The 19,707-nt window shown below is 45.8% G+C and overlaps 1 protein-coding gene across 7 annotated transcripts in view; it reads left to right on the top strand.

Moving 5' to 3' along the window:
• Positions 1-8,871: 8,871 nt before the first annotated feature.
• The window catches only part of SH2D4A (SH2 domain containing 4A), a 57,041-nt gene continuing 46,205 nt past the window's right edge, over positions 8,872-19,707 (top strand). For 2 of the 7 annotated variants that reach the window (XM_047717269.1, XM_047717267.1), the window contains exons 1-2: positions 9,273-9,566; positions 15,393-15,776. In XM_047717269.1, the coding sequence (XP_047573225.1) occupies positions 15,596-15,776 (181 nt within the window). In that variant the 5' untranslated portion in view covers positions 9,273-9,566; positions 15,393-15,595. Of the gene's footprint in view, positions 8,998-9,265; positions 9,567-9,689; positions 9,789-15,392; positions 15,777-19,707 lie in introns of those variants that run through there. The other 5 variants (XM_047717265.1, XM_047717266.1, XM_047717263.1 and 2 more) reach the window with 5 other exon arrangements.

The following is a 19,707-nucleotide window of genomic DNA, read 5'->3' as shown; positions in this document are numbered from 1 at the left end:
GATTAGCTAGCTCTGTGTTTTTTAACCTTATTTTTGCCTCATTTCTTTCAGCTGCAGAATGGGGTCCAGATATTATCCAGATTCCTTCTAGTTCTGGACACTGTATTATTTATTGTCTTTCAATGAGAACTTACAAAGACGTAGTGTTTAATCCCAATGAGGGTTGGCAAATGTGGTTATACACATTCTATATGGGTATAGACTCCACAAGGGAAAGTCTGACCCCTTTCACATATCTCTATTTGTATGGCATGATCTGTCATTTATTGGCCATAATTTTCTACTATACTAGATGTTGTACAAATTTCCTTGTCATTGAAATACTAACATGCTAATAAAAACCAACTTTCGGTCCTAAACTAAACAATGGCACTCACTGCTGTGGCCATAAGCTGGCTCTTATCTAAACATACTCTTTAGGAAAAGGCAAAGTGTGTCCCCTTACCCAAGGGTAGAATGAGCTCCACTTTCCAATTAGAGAACAGTCTTCAAGCAAACAGTATAATGGAGGAAATCATTAGGTGGAGAGGCCAAGACTTGCTAGGGGGCAGAACTCAAGCTCCCTCCAGGAAAGATAAGGAAGTGACTGAGAACACCTGGAGCCCTATGTGAGTAGGAGTCTTTGGACTAGAGAGGGAAGTGCTTTCCTCAACAAGATGGCAGGAGGCAACATCTGGGTTTCATAACCAGGAAGCAGTGAAAGGAAGGAAAGAAGTAAAAGTTAGATATATTGAGGCAACCACAAGGAGCCAGACTCTGACACCTGTTGCATCACATATAAATAACAAGCTGGGTTTGGTGGACCATCCATTTTCAGACAAGTTGTGGGGCTTACTTTAGGATCAGAATCTGACAGATGAATATCTATCTTCATGTTTGCTTTAGGAAAGTCTAGGGATTGCCATTCCTACTCCTTCAAAATCCATAACCAATTAATTTTGTTTCCATATATTTTAGTCGTTCTCAACCTTGGCCACACATTAGGGTCCCCTGGGATGCTTTGAAAAAACTGTTGATGTCTGTGTGCCATCCCATTCCAATCACTTAAGAACCACTTGGGAGAGGCGGCAAAGGGACAAATAGTCAATCTCCCCAGGTTATTTTCATATGTGTTTGAGACTCCTTCTGTGCTCACTGGCAGTGAACCCCTATAAAACTAAAGCAAATTTATATACTTTTTGCAAAGATTGCAGGAAGACAAATGTTAGGAAATCAAAATCTGATCTGAATCTGGTGCAAGGAGAAGATCTCCAAGGAGGAATTTGGTTTTGTTAGGATTAAGAGACCTACTCAGAGCTACCTGGGAAGGTCCAGGAATGCTACAGTACTAGCAAAAGCTTGTTTCTGCTCCTTTCTCAGAGCTTCAAGCTGTGGGGGCCTGGGGGGCAGGGGGAAGCTCTGGTTAACATAGACTGTTCACAGATGTCCCATATTACTTGGGGTAGAAGTTATTCAATTCCATCCACAAGCCTCCGATCAGCCATTCCTCTGGGCTACTGTAAGGCTGCTTACCACAGCGTTACAGAAATATAAGAAACAGAATGTCTTATCATCAACTCAGAACATGGATTTTGAGGAAACACATTCATAAAAGGTAGTTCAGGGAAAAACACTAAAATTAGAATATTTCAAAGATGAATGTAGGGACGCCTGGGTGGCTCAGTGGGTTAAGCCTTTGCCTTCAGCTCAGGTCATGATCTCAGGGTCCTGGGATCAAGCCCTGCATCAGGCTCTCTGCTCAGCAGTAAGTAAGCCTGCTTCCCCCTCTCTCTCTGCCTACTTGTGATTCTCTCTCTGTGTGTCAAATAAAAAGAAAAAGATGAGTGTAAAAACCAATAATTTATCTTGATATTTATGAGAATGAAAAAATAAAAATCCACATAAAGTCATAAAGAAATGAAAATAGTTCAAAACCAAACCTAACTTCTGGCAGAAAACTGAAATCACACTATACCTTCAATACATTTCTTTATGACTGATCACTTAACCAAGATTTATTTTGAGATGTGATCAATTTTTCCTCTTCCTCTTCCTCTGCCTGCTTCTTCCCCTGCTCGCGCTCTCTCTCTCTTTCTCTGTCAAATAAAAAATAAATAAATATCTTTTTTAAAATGTGGTTGGGGTTTCTGATATTGATGATGAAATATGACAGGAAAATTGTTATTGGTATTTAACCTATTTTATTTTTACAAAGAAAATATCTGAAGGTAACTTCCATTTCTGTGGAACCTAAATTGACCTTTACTTATGGAAAGTGAAACGTCTTTCTGGCAGCACCAGGAAGGCTATGTTGCACATCTCCAAGGGGTGCCTCACACTTCGGCACCCCTTGGCACTCTTGGCACCCCTCCAGTGGTACGGTGCCACGCCTGGGTAGCAGGGTTCATGAACTATGTTCTAAAAGGAATGCCAGTTAATGGCTATTAAAAGGTAGGATCTTTGTTTCATAGTATACATTATTACAAATAAATGACAAATTTTAAAATTTAGCATATAGTAAATAGATATTTAGCATGTCTCTCGGAACACTGGTCATGGATGGGCCTCGGGACATTCCTGAACCATGTGCTGGGGACACGCACAGTGCATGTCTCTGACGTGCCAATGGCCAGCCAGCAGTAGATGCTCAGCACCCGTCCCCTGCCAAGGCCTGGTCGTCCAGACCTCCCATCTACCAGGAGTGTTGCCTGCACACGAAGGTAGCAGTCCTCCACATAGTGCATCCAAGGTCACAGAATGGGGGAAATGTTTTTATTCAGAGCACTCGTCTAAAAGGGTAAAAGTAATTGAGGGCCTAATGAGTAAATAACAGAGCCACATGATGTTTTTTAGAGCAATCTGAAACCTTTTAATTGTTTACTTTTGAAATTAAGGAGGGGGGGCACCTGGGTGGCTCAGTCAGTTAAGTGTCTGCCTTTGGCTTGGGTCATGATACCAGGGTCCTGGAACTGAGCCCCACAGTGGGCTACCTGCTCAGCAGGGAACCTGTTTCTCCCTCTCCCTCTACCTCAGCCTGCTGCTCCCCCTGTTTGTGTGCTCGCTCTGTCAAATAAATAAAATATATTTTTTTTAAATTAAGGGAAGTAATATATTTTATGCTTCAGATTATGCCAATTGAAAGACAAAATACTGGGAAATAGGAGAGAGGAAACAAAAAGGAAGGTGCTAAAGGATAAGGGGGACACAGTAAAGATGGGAAAAGAACTACAGAAATAGAGAAGGGGAAGGGAGATATTTACAAATACAGGAAAGGGGCACAGGACAAGAGGGGTGGGGAGGGAAACAAGGAGAGAAAAAAGAAGAGATACCAGGTCCCATACTGAGTGAACAATTATAGTATTTGTGTGCAGTCAACATTCATTTGGGCTGTCAAAACATCCTTGCACTAACACGCACTGAATACCTATCATGTGCCTGGGTGTTGGGTCAGATTCAAACCTGTATGGGATTACTCCTTGCAATCAAGACATTTATGATTTCGGGACGCCTGGGTGGCTCAGTTGGTTGGACGACTGCCTTTGGCTCAGGTCATGATCCTGGGAGTCCCGGGATCGAGTCCCGCATCGGGCTCCCAGCTCCATGGGGAGTCTGCTTCTCTCTCTGACCTTCTCCTCGCTCATGCTCTCTCTCACTGTCTCTCTCTCAAATAAATAAATAAAATCTTAAAAAAAAAAAAGACATTTATGATTTCAAAGAAGCATAAAACATACATACAGCTATGTATGCCAAGGATGGCAACAGGAGGCCTGGCTGTCTGCTCTCTGCCATCCCCCACCCCCTGCCACAGGGCCCAGCACTTAGCAAGTGTTCATTACCTGGTTCTTGGATGTGTTAAATGCTAACTTGTGATACAAGTGCTATAAACATAGAAGAGGCAGGGAATGCTTCTGGCTGAGGAGAGAGTAGACAGGAAAGCATTCCTAAAGATTGATGCTCGAAGAATAGGTAGGATTTTTTATAAGCCACGTTATAGGGCAAGACATTTTAATTAATCAATTTAAATAGGCTCCACACACAATGGAACCCAATACAAGGCTCGAACTCATGACCATGAGATGAAGACCCAAACTGAAATCAAGAGTTGAATGCTTAACCCACTGAGCCACTCTGGTGTCCCTGGGGCAAGACATTTTAGACAAAGTCCACATTGTGAAGCTGCAGAGCCTATGTAGTTTTAAAAGCCTGGAAAATGCCAGATTATCTGAATGCAGGGTTTGTATTAGGAAGATGATAAAGCTGAGGAAGATTAATGCTAGATTGTCCTGGTCCTTGAAAGTTGACAAGAGGTTTAGTCTTACTTGAGACAAGAAGGAGAATTTTTAGCAACCAAATATGAAGGATTAGAGTTAATGTTTAAAAAAGATGAATTTGGCAACTGCATTCAGAAATGTCTGAGTTGGATAGCCTGGAGCAGAATTTCTGAAAGCATGATCTGTAACCCCATCTTTGATCTAATCACTTGGAGTGTTTTCTGCCTGGGCCTCATGGACATTACATTCCCCAGCTCTGGGGTAAGGTCCTGGAGCAACATGAAATAAATTATCCAGTACGTGAAATTTTCTGTACACAAAAGCTATCTAAAACTGGCTTAGAGACAAGACCAATGCGGAGGTATATTAGTTATCCATTGCTATTTAACAGATTTCTTCAAATTTAGTAGCTTAATGCAACATACATTTAGTATCTCAATGTTATAGGTCAAAAATTGGAGAGTAGCTTAATTAGGTGGTTGCATGAATTTGCACTGAAGCTATAAGCCAGTGCAGCAGTCATCAAAAGGCTTGACTAGGGCAGGAGGATTCACTTCCAAATTCATTCTGTGCCTGTTGGCAGGAGTCCTCAGCTCCTCCCCAAGGGTTTGCTCATGATGTAGCAGTTGGCTTCCTTCAGAGTGAAAGTTCCAAGAGAGAGAGAGAGACAGACAGACAGACAGACAAACAAAAATAAGCTATAAAATCTTTTAAAAAATTATTTCATTTTATTTTTTAAATTTCAGCTTTAATTTTTTTCCATTTTATTTTATTTTATTTCTTTTCAGTGTTTCAGCATTTGAAATGGATAAAAGACCTCAATGTGAGGCAGGAATCTATCAAAATCCTAGAAGAGAACATAGGCAGTAATCTCTTCGACACTGGCCGCAGCAACTTCTTTCAAGATATGTCTCCAAAGGCAAAGGAAACAAAATCAAAAATGAACTTTTGGGACTTCATCAAGATCAAAAGCTTCTGCACAGCAAAGGAAACAGTCAACAAAACAAAGAGGCAACCCACAGAATGGGAGAAGATATTCACAAATGACAGTACAGACAAAGGCCTGATATCCAAGATCTATAAAGAACTCCTCAAACTCAACCCTCAGAAAAAAGATAATCACGCCCCAAAAAATGGACAGAAGACATGAACAGACACATCTCCAAAGAAGACATACAAATGGCTAACAGACACATGGAAAAATGTTCATCATAATTAGCCATCGGAGAGATTCAAATCAAAACCACAATGAGATACCACCTTACACCAGTTAAAATGGCCAAAATCAACAAGGCAAGAAACAACAAGTGTTGGAGAGGGTGTGGAGAAAGGGAAATCCTCTTACACTGTTGATGGGAATCAAGTTGGTGCAGTCACTTTGGAAAACAGTGTGGAGATTCCTTAAGAAAGTAAAAATAGGGGCGCCTGGGTGGCTCAGTGGGTTAAAGCCTCTGCCTTCAGCTCAGGTCATGATCTCGGGGTCCTGGGATCGAGCCCCTCATCGGGCTCTCTGCTCAGCGGGGAGCTTAATTCCTCTCTCTCTGCCTGCCTCTCTGCCTACTTGTGATCTCTGTCTGTCAAATAAATAAATAAAATCTTAAAAAAAAAGAAAGTAGGGCGCCTGGGTGGCTCAGTGGGTTAAGCCGCTGCCTTCGGCTCAGGTCATGATCTCAGGGTCCTGGGATCGAGGCCCGCATCGGGCTCTCTGCTCGGCAGGGAGCCTGCTTCCCTCTCTCTCTCTCTCTGCCTGCCTCTCTGTCTACTTGTGATCTCTCTCTGTCAAATAAATAAATAAAATCTTAAAAAAAAAAAAAAAGTAAAGTAAAAATAGAGCTACCCTATGACCCTGCAATTGCACTAGTGGGTATTTACCCCAAAGATACTGATGTAGTGAAAAGAAGGGCCATCTGTACCCCAATGTTCATAGCAGCAATGGCCACGGTCGCCAAACTGTGGAAAGAACCAAGATGCCCTTCAACGGACGAATGGATAAGGAAGATGTGGTCCATATACACTATGGAGTATTATGCCTCCATCAGAAAGGGATGAATACCCAACTTTTGTATCAACATGGACAAGACTGGAAGAGATTATGCTGAGTGAAATAAGTCAAGCAGAGAGAGTCAATTATCATATGGTTTCACTCACTTGTGGAGCATAAGGAATAACACAGAGGACATTGGGAGATGGAGAGGAGAAGTGAGTTGGGAGAAATTGGAGGGGGAGATGAACCATGAGAGACTGTGGACTCTGAGAAACAAACTTGAGGGTTTTGGAGAGGAGGGAGGTGGGGGGTTGGGTAAGCCTGGTGGTGGTGCATAATCAAGTTTTATTTTTAAATGTTAAACTTACTACAGACTGAACAAGAAAGATCAAGTATGATTTCTTTAAACATGCAATTTTTGAAATTAGAAAATTCTGGCTTAAAACTAGTATCTTTTTTAGCTTGGAGGACAAGGGGAGATGGAGAGGAGAAGGGAGTCGAGGGAAATTGGAAGGGGAGGTGAACCATGAGAGACTATGGACTCTGAAAAACAATCTGAGGGTTTTGAAGGGGCGGGGGATGGGAGGTTGGGGGAGCAAGGTGGAGGGTATTAAGGAGGGCACGGGTTGCATGGAGCACTGGGTGTGGTGCAAAAACAATGAATACTGTTATGCTGAAAAGAAATTAAAAAAAAAAAAAAAAAAGAGTTAAAAAAAAACCAAACTAGTATTTTTTAAGTTGCAAAAACATTTCATGAAAATGTTGACCATTTCAAATATTGAATAAGATCTTCTCTCTCGCTCTTTTTTTCCTTAAGATTTTATTTATTTATTTGAGAGAGAGAGAGAGAGGTCACACACAGGTAGAGGGAGCTACATACTCCCTGCTGAGCAAGGAGCCAGATTCAGAACTCGATGGGACTGGATTCCAGGAACCTGGGATCATGACCTGAGCTGAAGGGAGGTGATTAACTGACTATGCCACCCAGGCATCCCTCTCTCACTCTTTTTTTTTTTTTTTTTTTTTAAGGCCAGTAAAGACCAGGAATATATTTCTTTGGGTTCTCCGAGAGAAATTCTTTTTTTTTTTTTTTTAAGATTTTATTTATTTATTTGACAGATAGAGATCACAAGTAGGCAGAGAGGCAGGCAGAGAGAGAGAGGAGGAAGCAGGCTCCCTGCTGAGCAGAGAGCCCGATGTGGGGCTCGATCCCAGGACCCTGGGACCATGACCTGAGCCGAAGGCAGAGGCTTTAACCCACTGAGCCACCCAGGCGCCCCTCCGAGAGAAATTCTTTGGTTACTTTGGAAATTCCCAAAAGAAGTTCTTTGGTTTCCTCTCCCCAGACAACACCTTTGTTTTTGTTATCATAGGATAAGAAAGACCCCAGAGATTTGGACCAGTCCTGTGTTTTCCACTTTTTTCCACTGTGTGGCACTGAGCACTTTTTTGAATAAAGATCTTTTTGTCTGCTTCAGCATCTCCCATTTTGCTCACACGGTCAACAGCTCTGCCCACTGCCTACCTGGAGAACATTTAGCTGTCACCCAGGCAACACGTGCTGCAAGTCTGAGGCTGGTGGTCGCCCAGTAGTGCCTCAAAGACCTGTGCTGGAGGCCCAGCCTGGCATGAATTTACAGGTCTTTTATAAGCCAATCTTGGAAGTGACATATGAGGAGGTAGGGATGAATCACTGAGGTTAAGTTGGAGTCTAGGTGCCATAGAAAGCAAACCCCAAGGTCTGAGTGTGAAGCTGTAACTTGGGAATCACAGCATATGATGTGAAATAATATAAGCTAATATGTTTGAACACTCACCACATCCAGGAATTATTCTCAGCACTTTACATGTATTATCTCATTTAATCCTCAAAACAACTTCATTGTTATTATCCAGAAGGGAAAACTGAAGTACCAGAGGTTAGCAGCAAAGCAAAAGGAACACTGCTATAAAGAAGGGATTACCAAGACATGAACAGAATTTGAGTGTGGAGGAAGGTAATTGGCTGTGACCAGTGTCATATGGAAATTTTACTGGCTGATGAACCACCCTTTATAGTTCTCCAAAGAGCTCAATCCATGCAGTGTTAGGATGCATTATCGGGGGCCACAGCAGCTACTCGGGAAATGACAATCCAGCCAAACGTACCAAAGGCCATTCATTTAATAAGCACTGGGAACAACCTAAACCAGAAATTCTCCCCTGATAAGATCCCCAGAATGGTTCCTAAATAGCTTGGTCTCAGGGACTCATCTCTGCCCCCAAGGCTCTTTCTAACTTTTGAGTTGCTTGTGCAGTCTGGAGAGGTTAAGAATAAGAAAGTTTCATTCTTGAAGGAAGCAAATCAGACCCCCGAATTTATGAAGCATACTGTGGAGAGGGATACCGAATGCTCACTCTTTATTACCTTTCTCCCCAACATGTGCAACCTGGGGGTTCCCCAGAGCAGGCTGTTTTTCTGCACACATTCTGAATGTTCCTCCACAACGGAAAACACCTTCCAATGTTTCTACTCTGCTTCTTGGTCAGCTCCTCCCCTCAGGCACCACCCCAACCTGTTCTTGCTGCAAGTCACAAGATCCCTTTACCTTCCTTTCTTTTCATTTTTCCCTCGGTCTCTGTTGTTCTCAGTCTCCATCTTTCCCGCCCGTTGCCTCCTAGGCCCTGTCCTACAAAGCCACACCTGTACTGACAAGTGCCTGAGTGTCTGCTAAATTAATGTCAACAAAAGAAAGAAAAAAGTGAGCCCCAGATACCCGAGAGGTGAGGGCCTGGGCGCGCGGGGACTCAGTGTAACCGAGAAGGGCCTCCCCCCCCCCCCCCCCCCCCCCCCGCGCAGGCGCCCCCCTTGCAGGATACCTGGAGCTCTCAAGTGAAGGGGCCGGGCCGCTGACATTAATAAGCTCCGCAGGCCCCGAGATGGCGCGACAAGCCTTCCCAAACTGCAGACGGGGCAGTGGCCCTGCGGCCTCCGACCACCCGAGGCCCGGGGCGGCGGGGGCTCAGCCGGGCCGGGCCGCGGCGGGACGCAGCAGGCCGCACCGCCTCGCCGCCGTCTGGCCCTGGAGCGTCTCCAGGTGCCCGGGTGGGGCCGCGAGCGCCCAGTCAGCCACTCCGGCATGCGGGCCGCGGGCGGGGCGGCGCGGGCGGGCCGGGGCTGAGGAACACTGTTGGCCAACATCTCCGCCGGGGTGTTTGTCCGCCGGCCCGTGCCGCTCGCCGGCGCCTCTGCCTGGCCCGCCCGCCCCTCCTTCCCCGACAGCTTCTGGCGGCCCAAGTGGACGTGGTGTTGCTTCGGTCCCCCTCCGAGGGGAGCGCAGGGCCCTGCACAGGTAGGTGCCTGGGGAGGGGACGGGGGACAGAGAGCGGGGGCAGAACACGGGGTGTCGGGGGGGGGGGCTGGAGGGGGCGCGCCGAAGGCGCGGCGGTGAGGGGGGCTGGGGGAGGCCGCCACGAGCCCATCCTGGCCTGCACGCGCCCCCCAGCGCCCCCTCCGCCCGGCCGGGCGGGCGACCGGTGTCCGGTGTCGGTGTCCGGTGTCTGAGCCGCGGCGGGTGAGCGGCGGGGGTCCCCGGAGGGAGGGCCGCGACGCACTCGGGAGTTCCGGGGGCAATTGTGGGGCGCCGGGCGGGCCCCCATGTGCCTGAGGGGCGCTCACGTCGCTGAGCCGGGGCGGGCCGGAGGCGGCCGCGTGGAGCGGTGGGGCTGGCCCAGGACTTCCGAGCTCCGGCAGGACGGCCTCGGAGCCCCGCGGGTCTCGCGTCCGTCGGGGCCTCCAGCGCCAGCACACCCGTCCCCGCCGGCCCGCTACGGGCGCCCCGGCCTGCGTCCCGCAGCGACGGCAGCCGCGGACCGGGGCTCGCACACACGTGGGGTAGGGCCGTGCCGACCTCCCTCGCGCCGGACCTGCCGGGGAGGCCCGGGAGCCGGTTTCCCAGAGCGCGGGTGCCAGGGCTGCCCTGTGGGTTCGGGCGCCGCGGGCGGGGCCGGCTTCGGGGCCGCGCGTCGCCACCCGCCCGCGCGCTAGACGGCGGACACCGACTGTAGCCCCAGGTCCCCGGCGACGGTCTTCTTCAGCCAAGCGGGCGTCTCTGCCCGCCCCTGCCCTCGGGGTTCAAGCGGGCGCCTGGAGGGGTGGGCGTGGAGATGCCAGTTCGTCGGTTTTCTCCTTCTCATTCCCTCCTCAGGGGTCACAGGGCAGAAGCAGGGGCACCTCTCTCTAAACTTGGGCTCCTCGGCTCCTGAAAAGTTTTTTGTTTTGTTTTAAAGATTTTATTTATTTCTTTGAGAGAGAGAGCATGAGAGGAGAGAAGGTCAGAGGGAGAAGCGGACTCTCCACGGCGCTGGGAGCCCGACGTGGAGTCAGTCCATCCTGGGAGTCCGGGATCACGACCTAAGCTGAAGGCAGTTGCTTCACCCACTGAGCCACCCAGGCGCCCCTGTTTTGTTATTTAAAGTAAAACTCTACCCCCAGGTCCGCTCGAACTCAGGACAGAGATCAAGAGCTGAGCGCTCTCCGGACTGGGCCGGCCAGGCACCCCTCTAAAAGGCTTCTGATTGGGGCGCCTGGGTGGCTCAGTGGGTTAAGCCTCTGCCTTTGGCTCGGGTCATGATCTCAGGGTCCTGGGATCGAGCCCCACGTCGGGCTCTCTGCTCGGCAGGTAGCCTGTTTCCCTTCTTCTCTCTCTGCCTGCCTCTCTGCCTACTTGTGATCTCTGTATGTCAAATAAATAAATAAAATCTTTTAAAAAATAAAAAATAAAAGGCTTCTGATTGCCTGCTTAATAGAAGCGACTTGGAGCTTTTAAAAGTGAATAATCGGGACGCCTGGGTGGCTCAGTTGGTTAAGCAGCTGCCTTCGGCTCAGGTCATGATCCCAGAGTCCTGGAATCGAGTCCCACATCGGGCTCCTTGCTCGCAGGGAGCCTGCTTCTCCCTATGCCTCTGCGGGCCACTCTGTATGCCTGTGCTCGCTCTCTCTTCCTCTCTCTCTCTGATAAACAAATAAAATCTTAAAAAAAAAGTGAATAATCATTTAATGGATTTAAATCAGTGAAAGTCATATGTGGGCATAGATCTGCACATGAGTGGGGTTTTCTAGATAAATCCGAATGTGCAGTAACTTCAAATTTCTGAAGAATCGTATATATGTACAAAACTTAGTACCAAATTGTGTCACTTCTGTTAATTCATTTTATCCTCAAAAGTAATCCTTTTGCAGATAAACTTTATAAGGTAAAGTTGAACGAGATAACTGAAAGTCTGAAAATAGCTGGCCATTTTAAAAGAAGTAGGATTCAAACTATATTCGGTTTTTTTAAGATTATTAATTAATTTATTTATTTATTTATTTATTTGTTTATTTGGGAGAGAGCAAGCCAGTGGGGGTAAGGAGCAGATGGAGAGGGACAAGCGGACTCCAAGGTCAGTGAGGAGCCAGAGGCAGGTCTCCATCCCGCCACCTTGAGATCCTGACCTGAGCCAAACCAAGACTGGGATGCTTAACCAACTGAGGCACCCAAGCATCCCCAAACTATATTCTTAACATTAAAGTCTTACTGTCCATATCATGTTACTGCTATGATTTAGGCTTTATCTCTGGCTCCGCCTGTTCAGGGTCTCGGAATCATTAAAAGCACAATTTTTATTTTGTTGAATAGGGCTATGGAAGATGTGAGAGGCCAAATCTGTGGTATCCTGGAAAACAACTGATCCTATCACCCTTTAGAAATTCATTTTTGGAATAAATAGCAGATGTGGGCTTGTCGTTTGTCATTTCTCTTTTTCGAGTAAGGTGCTGTATACAACAAGAAAACCGAGTTAGCTTAGCTTAGCTTTTTTTTTTTTTTTTTTTTTTTTGCATCTTGAATAACTGGAATTTTGCTGCACTCAGTTTGTTAGATGGGGAAAGTCATTCCAAGTTTGAGTCAGTGTCAGCAGCTGTCCTGTCAGGGAGTGAAAGTGGGAAAAACCCAAGTTCGTTTCCTTATTTCTATTTCCTCTACCCTTGCTGCACTTGTCTCTGCACCTTCACTAAGGCTATATGACATAGTCTTCAAATTACAAAGATGTACAGTGCAGTCCCTCATTTCATAGACAAGAAAACAGAGTAGTGAAATGACAGCTGAAAATCATACAGCTCTTGAGAAGCCCGCGCTGGGGTCCTTGCTGGGTGTCTTGTGAGCAGCACTCTGTGCTATTTGAGTTTCTGTCTGAGAGCCTGAGGAAGGAGTTAATTCACACCCTCTGGGCATCAACAGCCTTAGAATGGCATGCACACTATTCAGCCACCTGACCTCAAAGTAGTTGCCAGCTGAGCCCCCAGGTACTCTCTGAGGACACAGGGAAGCCAGTGTCTTTCCTTCAAGATCCAGTAGTTAATGTAATGCTAAAAATCCATATTTGTTGGAAAGGCAAAACAAACCCAAATTAAAATTGTGAACGAGCTTGAGTATCTCATCACAGAGGTGCCATGGAACCCTTCACACCTGTGAGAGGCTGTACCATTCGTGCAACTCCTAGCAGCTCTGAGAAGGGAAACTGAGAACACAAAGTCCTGATGAATAAAGTGGGCAAACAACATCCATGCCTGGGCCGCCATGACAGTTCCCTGCTGCCCTTCCTGTCGAGGTTTTTTCAATGACCTGGCCTCCCCTCAGCTTTCCTGAAGTTCCCTAGATGAGGCTTCTGCCGCTCAGAGGCATTATGTTGCGCACCTTCCAGTCAGCATTGATGTTGCTGCCAAAATGTGCAGGTCTTCTTTCTGAAATTTCACCTGTGGTACCACATCCTGACAATGTGCTGATTCCAGGCTTACAAAGAAACCCCCCTATACTAGTGGAGTACGGGAGAGCCGACTTAGAGCCAGACTGCCCAGCTCAGCCACTTTCCGTCTTCTTCATCTGTGAGACGGGGGTAGGGAGGAACTGAATCCTAAGAGGGATTGTGAAAAGTAAATGAGTTAAAACACACAAGGTGCTGAAGGTAGCAGCTGGCGCAGCGTGTGTAAGCTCTCATTGTCAGTACTCGGGGTGGAGAAAAGGGGAACAATGGGAATTCGGCACTCTCGGGCTTTCAGTGTTTAGGCCACACCATCGCTGTTGCTAAGATTCACCCCACTCAAAATGGGGAACAGAACACAAAGCCTCAGGCTTCACTGAGTTCCTCCTTTTCTACCATGTTTTATTTTTTGTTCAAGTCAATCACTGGAGGCATGGAATGTGCCAACATAAGGACATTTACTGGAACATCAAGGAGTCATTCACCTTGGTTTTTTACCGCTTCACCTCAGAGCACTGGAGTCTAGTGGGCAGAGGAACCACGTCCTCGCTGTGGTTCCTGTGAAGACCAGAGTCTGGCAGACTCTCCTCTGGTGTAGATTTAGTCGGCCCTGCCCCTCAAGAAGCTTGCTGGAACCCAAGAGTCCAAAAAAAAGCATTACAGGACATCAGTTCTTTGGCTGGTATACCAAACCAAGGGTCATCTTTCAAATACAAAGGTAGGAAGGGAGTGTAGGAGGGACATGACTGAGTTAGAGTCAAATACTGCTTTTAATTGTTTTTAAAACTTTTCTCTTTTTTTCTTTTAATTGTTTTAGATTGGGGAGGGGCAAAGGGAAAGGGAGAGAGAGAATATTAAGCAGGCTCCATCCTCAGTGCGGAGCCCTATGTGGGGCTCGATCTCACAATTCTGAGATCATGACCTGAGCAGAAATCAAGAGTCCAACACTTAACCAACAGAGCCACCCAGGCGCCCCTAAAATTTTTCTCTAAATACTGTGTTCCATTTGAGTTCCAGTAGTTTGAATGCTGCGGAAGATTGATGCAATTAGTAAGAATAGTTGTAGCCTCAATAAAGGTCCCAGCTACACAATGGATAGTGAGTTTAACTATGTGCTGTGTATGCAGGCATTCTGGGGGACCCCAACTGTTCAACATGCTTGTGTAAATGAAGGAACAGCTTTGCAGGGAAGAAGAGGGGAAGCTGACTCCCAGGGAACTTTACCATCTGACCCATGGGAATGACAGGGTGAAGGAACTAAAAGCAGCCATGGTATGACTAAGTGATAGTCTGAAGTTTATGAGTGTTTGCACTGAGCTTGGCCAAACAGGTATTTGAGAGGTATGGCCAGGTGGTGAGATTATTTGAGGCATGTGAGCACCAATTTACTAGTCAACTTCTTAAACATAGGTGATCCTGAAAAGTCTCAGTAAGCAAGCTTTTTTGTGTATTGAAAAAAAATTAAAAGTTTTAAAACAAACCAAACAGAAATGCGCAAATTAGAGGAAACCCCAGTGGAATTGTCCCCCTCCCCCAACCACTGTGAACCCACTTGTGAGTACATGAGTCTGTGGCTTCATGTTAAAGGGGTCCTCTAAGGAACTCTTTGTAAAGCAGGGATCCTTTGTAACTAACCTAGTTTCCTCTTTATTCCCCCAGTTTTTCTGGTATGTAAATTTAGTTTTTATTAAATGAGATAGATAGAACAGGTACATTTAAAACCTGGTGACTTTCCAGAGTGTACACGGAAGTTTTCTCCTGCACCTACACTGTTCTCATGGTTCTGGTAGGTCATCTGGAAATTTCCTTGTCCTTCTGTGAAGATGAAGTACATGATTGTGTTTATTTAGTGCTGCTTTTAAGGGGAAATGGGAAGACTGCCTTGTGGTCTAATTTCTATTTCTTCTTTTTCCTTCCTTGAGGATGGCCCCATTTTGGTTTGGTTTGGGGTAGGTAATTCTGTGAAATCTCAAAAACAGTATTTTCTTTTGAAATAAGTTGTTTGGAGAGAACCTTTTAATTTCTTCCTGTGCCTCTTTTTTCTTTTATCCTTTTCTCAGCCATACAGTTGGTGATTAGGCTCCGAGGTAATAATATGTTTGCTTAGTTGGGAGAAGGCCAAACCTCTGTTAATTTTTTTTGTTTCCCTGAGACTGACCTGTAAAAGTTAGGGTTTGTTTTGTTTTGTTGATAAAGTGTCTGGAAATTATGGGATGGGGTTACACAAACTCTTAACAAAGCGTGCCTCAACTTTCTTCTCCTTTCACCTGAAATGAAAAGCGATACTGTATTTCCTCCAAGCTTAATTCACGAGCCTGCCCCTGCCTGGCGTCTACACATTTTAACGCTGCCTGCTTTCTGCCGGTTGCCCTTTGCAGGTTCACGAACAGCATTGTGAACAGTATCTTTGGTGCCAGGAACCAAGAGCCAGTTCTCAGAATTGTCGTCCCAGTCACTAGGATTGCTGCGAGTGTCTGGGAAGGCCTGTGGGTGCGTCCAGGTGCCAGGCCAGGGGAGGCACACGTGGAAGGCATTTTCAAGAACTTTTGCCACAGGTGTAAAAGACTCCAGGCCTGCAAAGATGCTGAAACAGATACTATCAGAGATGTACATAGATCCCGATCTGCTGGCAGAGCTCAGTGAAGAACAGAAACAGATCCTGTTCTTCAAGATGAGGGAGGAACAGATCCGCCGATGGAAAGAAAGAGAAGCAGCAATGGAAAAAAAGGAATCCTTGCCAGTGACGTCCAGGCCGAAGAAAGGTAAACTTACCTGAGTCTCTTCCGTGAATGTGTTAGTAACGTGGCTCCTGGCTTGTTTTAACAGTTCTCACTCGTCAGAAACAAGTCAGGGGCAAGTTCCAGTTTGGTAGAAGGACCCTAAATATTGTTGAGGTTCTAACAGTGTAATTTGTCAGCTTGAAGTTTATACTTACGTGCACATACCCACACGTGCACAGCATTTGCCATGAACCTGTGTAGCTGTAAGCAGATCTCCTACTTGAAACCAGACTGACCTTAAGCTGAAGTAAAAAGTCACCTGTACGGTTTGATCTGAGGGGTCCTAAGGAAGGGCTTCTCTCCCACTTATGGTCACTGGGGTCTGTATCCTATTAGCAGCATACGAAGGCATTATATCAGGATTCTTACAGCAATTATGTTTACATTTCTTAGACTTTTTAGAGATTTTTCTTTGTGTTATCATTTCTTAGGAAAACTCCCTCTTAAAATGTAAATACTGCTGTGGGGGAGGGGGAGTCATACTACACATTTTTTTTTAAGTAATCTCTGTGCCCAGCATGGGGCTCAAACTCGTGGTCCCAACGTCAGGAGTCATGGGCTCCACCGACTGGGCCAGCCAGGCACCTCCATACTACACATTTTTTTTTTTTAAGATTTTATTTATTTATTTGAGAGAGAGACAGTGAGAGAGAGCATGAGCTAGGAGAAAGTCAGAGAGAAGCAGACTCCCCGTGGAGCTGGGAGCCCGATGCGGGACTCGATCCCAGGACTCCAGGATCATGACCTGAGCCGAAGGCAGTCGTCCAACCAACTGAGCCACCCAGGCGTCCCCATACTACACATTTTTTAATGTGAGTTAATTTTTCAGCTGTCTTTCTTCCTGACCCAAGGAACCCCTGGTAGCTTGAGAGATCCTTTTGAGACCATGAGCAAGGAATTCTTGTACATCAAGACTTGAAGCATATACACACGCAGACGAAGAAAAGCACACAGTAACCACCTCTGCTCTTCGCCCTCCTCTAGCACAAATTCTGTCATGGATGAATACCTAAGTTGTTTAAAAAAAAAACAGTTTTTCAGGGTCACTCGCAGAGGCATTCAAGACTAATTTCTCCTCATTTTTCATTAAGCCAGGAAACATAAAATGTGATAAAACCATTCAGGGTTTCGGAGATGGAGAAAGTGAATTCACTTGCATGCTGGTATACACAGACTCAAAAAGGAAGTCAGTTTAGTGACCTTTACCTTATACTCCCTTTATTTGAAACCTTTCCAATTAAGCCTTTATAATGATATGGCAATAAATATGACTGTTGCATTTATTGTTATCAATAATAGCTATTTATTAGAAACGTGTTTTGTCAGACACTACACAAAGCACTTTTATATACAGTAGGTCTTATCTTCTCAAAACGTCTGCAAAGTTGGTATTGTCTGTTTTATAGGTGGTGAAACTTAGAGAAGTTAAATAATATATGCAAAATCACACCACCAGTAGGTACCCAGATTTACTGGATTTCACAGACCTGAAATAGACTTTTTACTTCAGTAAGTAACATGTCCGAACGGAAGCACGGCCCTTTTATCTTTCTTAACTGGCTTATACATCTCCCTGCATTGTTGAGCCAGAGTTTATCAGATAGAGCTGGACCCCTCTGGGCACCATTGTTCATTGTGAAGAGAATACATTGATGTGTTGGGTAACTTTGGGGTTGTGAGAGCTGAAGGGTTCTTGCCCCTAATGTCAGTGGTCCAAACACTTTGTAAGACTTTGGGGTTCTCACATTTGCTGAAGTGGTCTCCTTGTGACTACTTAAGACAGCAATTTCATTTCTTTGCTTAAATTATCTTTTTGAAGACTTTGACTCTACCTCTTAGAAAATCTGTATTACTTTATTAAATGATCAATTAAAAATTATGTTAGTATATGCAGTGAACATTCTATCTGAATTTCATGCCAAAAGTTTATTACTCCTTTAAACTTAACACTTGGAAAAATACATTTTACACTAATTAGTTCTCTCTTGTGACTACAGAAAAAGAAAAGTTTTGAGATTCCTTCCCAACTTTCCCTAAAACACAGCACTTTACCATCTTTCATCTTCTTCTGCCTTTGAAGATAAAGCCACAGATAGTACAAGGCAGTGTTATGGCTGGTGCTCCCCAGGAGTGTATCTGTACTGCAGACCTACTGTGTGCTTCTGCTCCTTTCGGGCCTGTGCTCCCGGCCTCTCCCACCCCACCCAGCTTGTACCCAGCTGACTTTAGTGCTGCTTCTTCATAGCAGTTCTTAGCCAGGCCAAAGCTTTAGAGATTGTCCTTTTCTTGGCTCTTTAAATATATCTTATGCCCTCCCCTCCCCCTCATTCCTTTGTGCCATTTTAGCTCATCACTTGGCAGTTCTTTCATTGTCATCTGGTCACTTTCTTCTCTATACCGTCCACTATGGTGAGTTTTCAAAGAGCATCACTAAAATGTTTGCATATTGTGTATACCAGGAACCTTTTAGCAGTCTTACAGCTACAGTAGAAAGGTCTGAAAAGCAATTAGAAGTGTGGATTTAACTTAGTAATAGAGCAGAAAATACTTTCAAAATGTAATGGGGAAATGTGATTTTTAGAGAGGGGAAGAATTCTGTATCTCCTCTGGCTGCTGGAGGACACATACCTGGAGGTCTAGAGCTTGGTGTCCAGGAGGGCATCCCCTAGCCATGTGTGGCTACTGAGCACAGAGAAATGAGAGTAGTCTGGATTGGTAAAAGTGTAAATTACCAGATTTCAAAGACTCGATTGGAAGAATGATATAAAATAACCACATTAGGGGCGCCTGGATGGCTCAGTGGGTTAAAGCCTCTGCCTTCGGGCTCAGGTCATGATCCCAGGGTCCTGGGATCGAGCCCCGCATCGGGCTCTCTGCTCCACGGGGAGCCTGCTTCCTCGTCTCTCTCTCTCTGCCTGCCTCTCTGCCTACTTGTGATCTCTATCTGTCAAATAAAATAAATAAAATCTTTTAAAAAAATAACTACATTAATGATTTTGTACTATTTCTTTTACTCTGGTAATGGGGCTGCTAGAAAATGTGTAATTACAGAGGAGGTGGGGTTGAGGCTCAGAGCTCACATTTGGACAGCGCTGCTCTAGACTGTAAAAGTAGCACCACTAAGCTGATGATGTATCAGACCTGAGCTCAGTCTTAAATTTATTATCTCATTAAATCATCATAGCCACGCCTGAAGCTGAATTACCATTCACATTTTACGGATGGAAGAAAGTGAGGCTGGGACAGTAACTAGCTTAACAGGGCAACAGCTAGTAAGTGCAGCTGCAACAGACCCTGAGTCTGACTCTCCCAAAGCGGGCACTGTTGACAAATCTGCTACATGTCCAGCTTACCTGGAGCTTAAGACGCTGCTCTTGTCTGCAGGTGCCTTGCACACATCCAAGATGTGTGCTTGCTTCAGGGCCCTGCCTTTATTCTGTGTGATTTCTTTCTGGTAACACGAACAGTAGAGGCCTTCACTCCGTAGAGGACTGCCCAGCAACTTGTCTCATGGGGCCTCCAAGCCGACAGAAACCTAAGCAGGAGGCTGGGATCTGGCCGCTGTGTATGGTGCGGGAGGGGCTATGTGTGCCCTTGAAACGGACTTGGATTCATGAAACTTCATTTGCTGCATTCTCGTTGCTACTAGGTGAACACGTTTCCTTAAGCAGAGCCTTCCCCTTCTCGTGAAATGGCCGTAAACCACCGGTGTGTTCCACTGGCAGTGGCACTTCTCCCCTCCCTTCTCTGCTAAAGCCAGGGCAGTGACTCCATGGAAGGACTCGGTTCTGATCTCATCAGTTCCTCAGCATCACTGGACTTTGGAGTGGCCTCTCTGAGTCTCTTTATCACCTCCGCCTGACCCTCAAATGTCCATATTCCCCCAGGGTGCCTCACTCTGCACTGGTGGTTT

The sequence above is a fragment of the Lutra lutra genome, chromosome 2, assembly GCF_902655055.1.
Source record: "Lutra lutra chromosome 2, mLutLut1.2, whole genome shotgun sequence".
Taxonomy (NCBI): Eukaryota; Metazoa; Chordata; class Mammalia; order Carnivora; family Mustelidae; genus Lutra; species Lutra lutra.
Note: the sequence above shows the minus strand (reverse complement) of the source record. Positions and strands in the feature narration are given on the sequence as shown.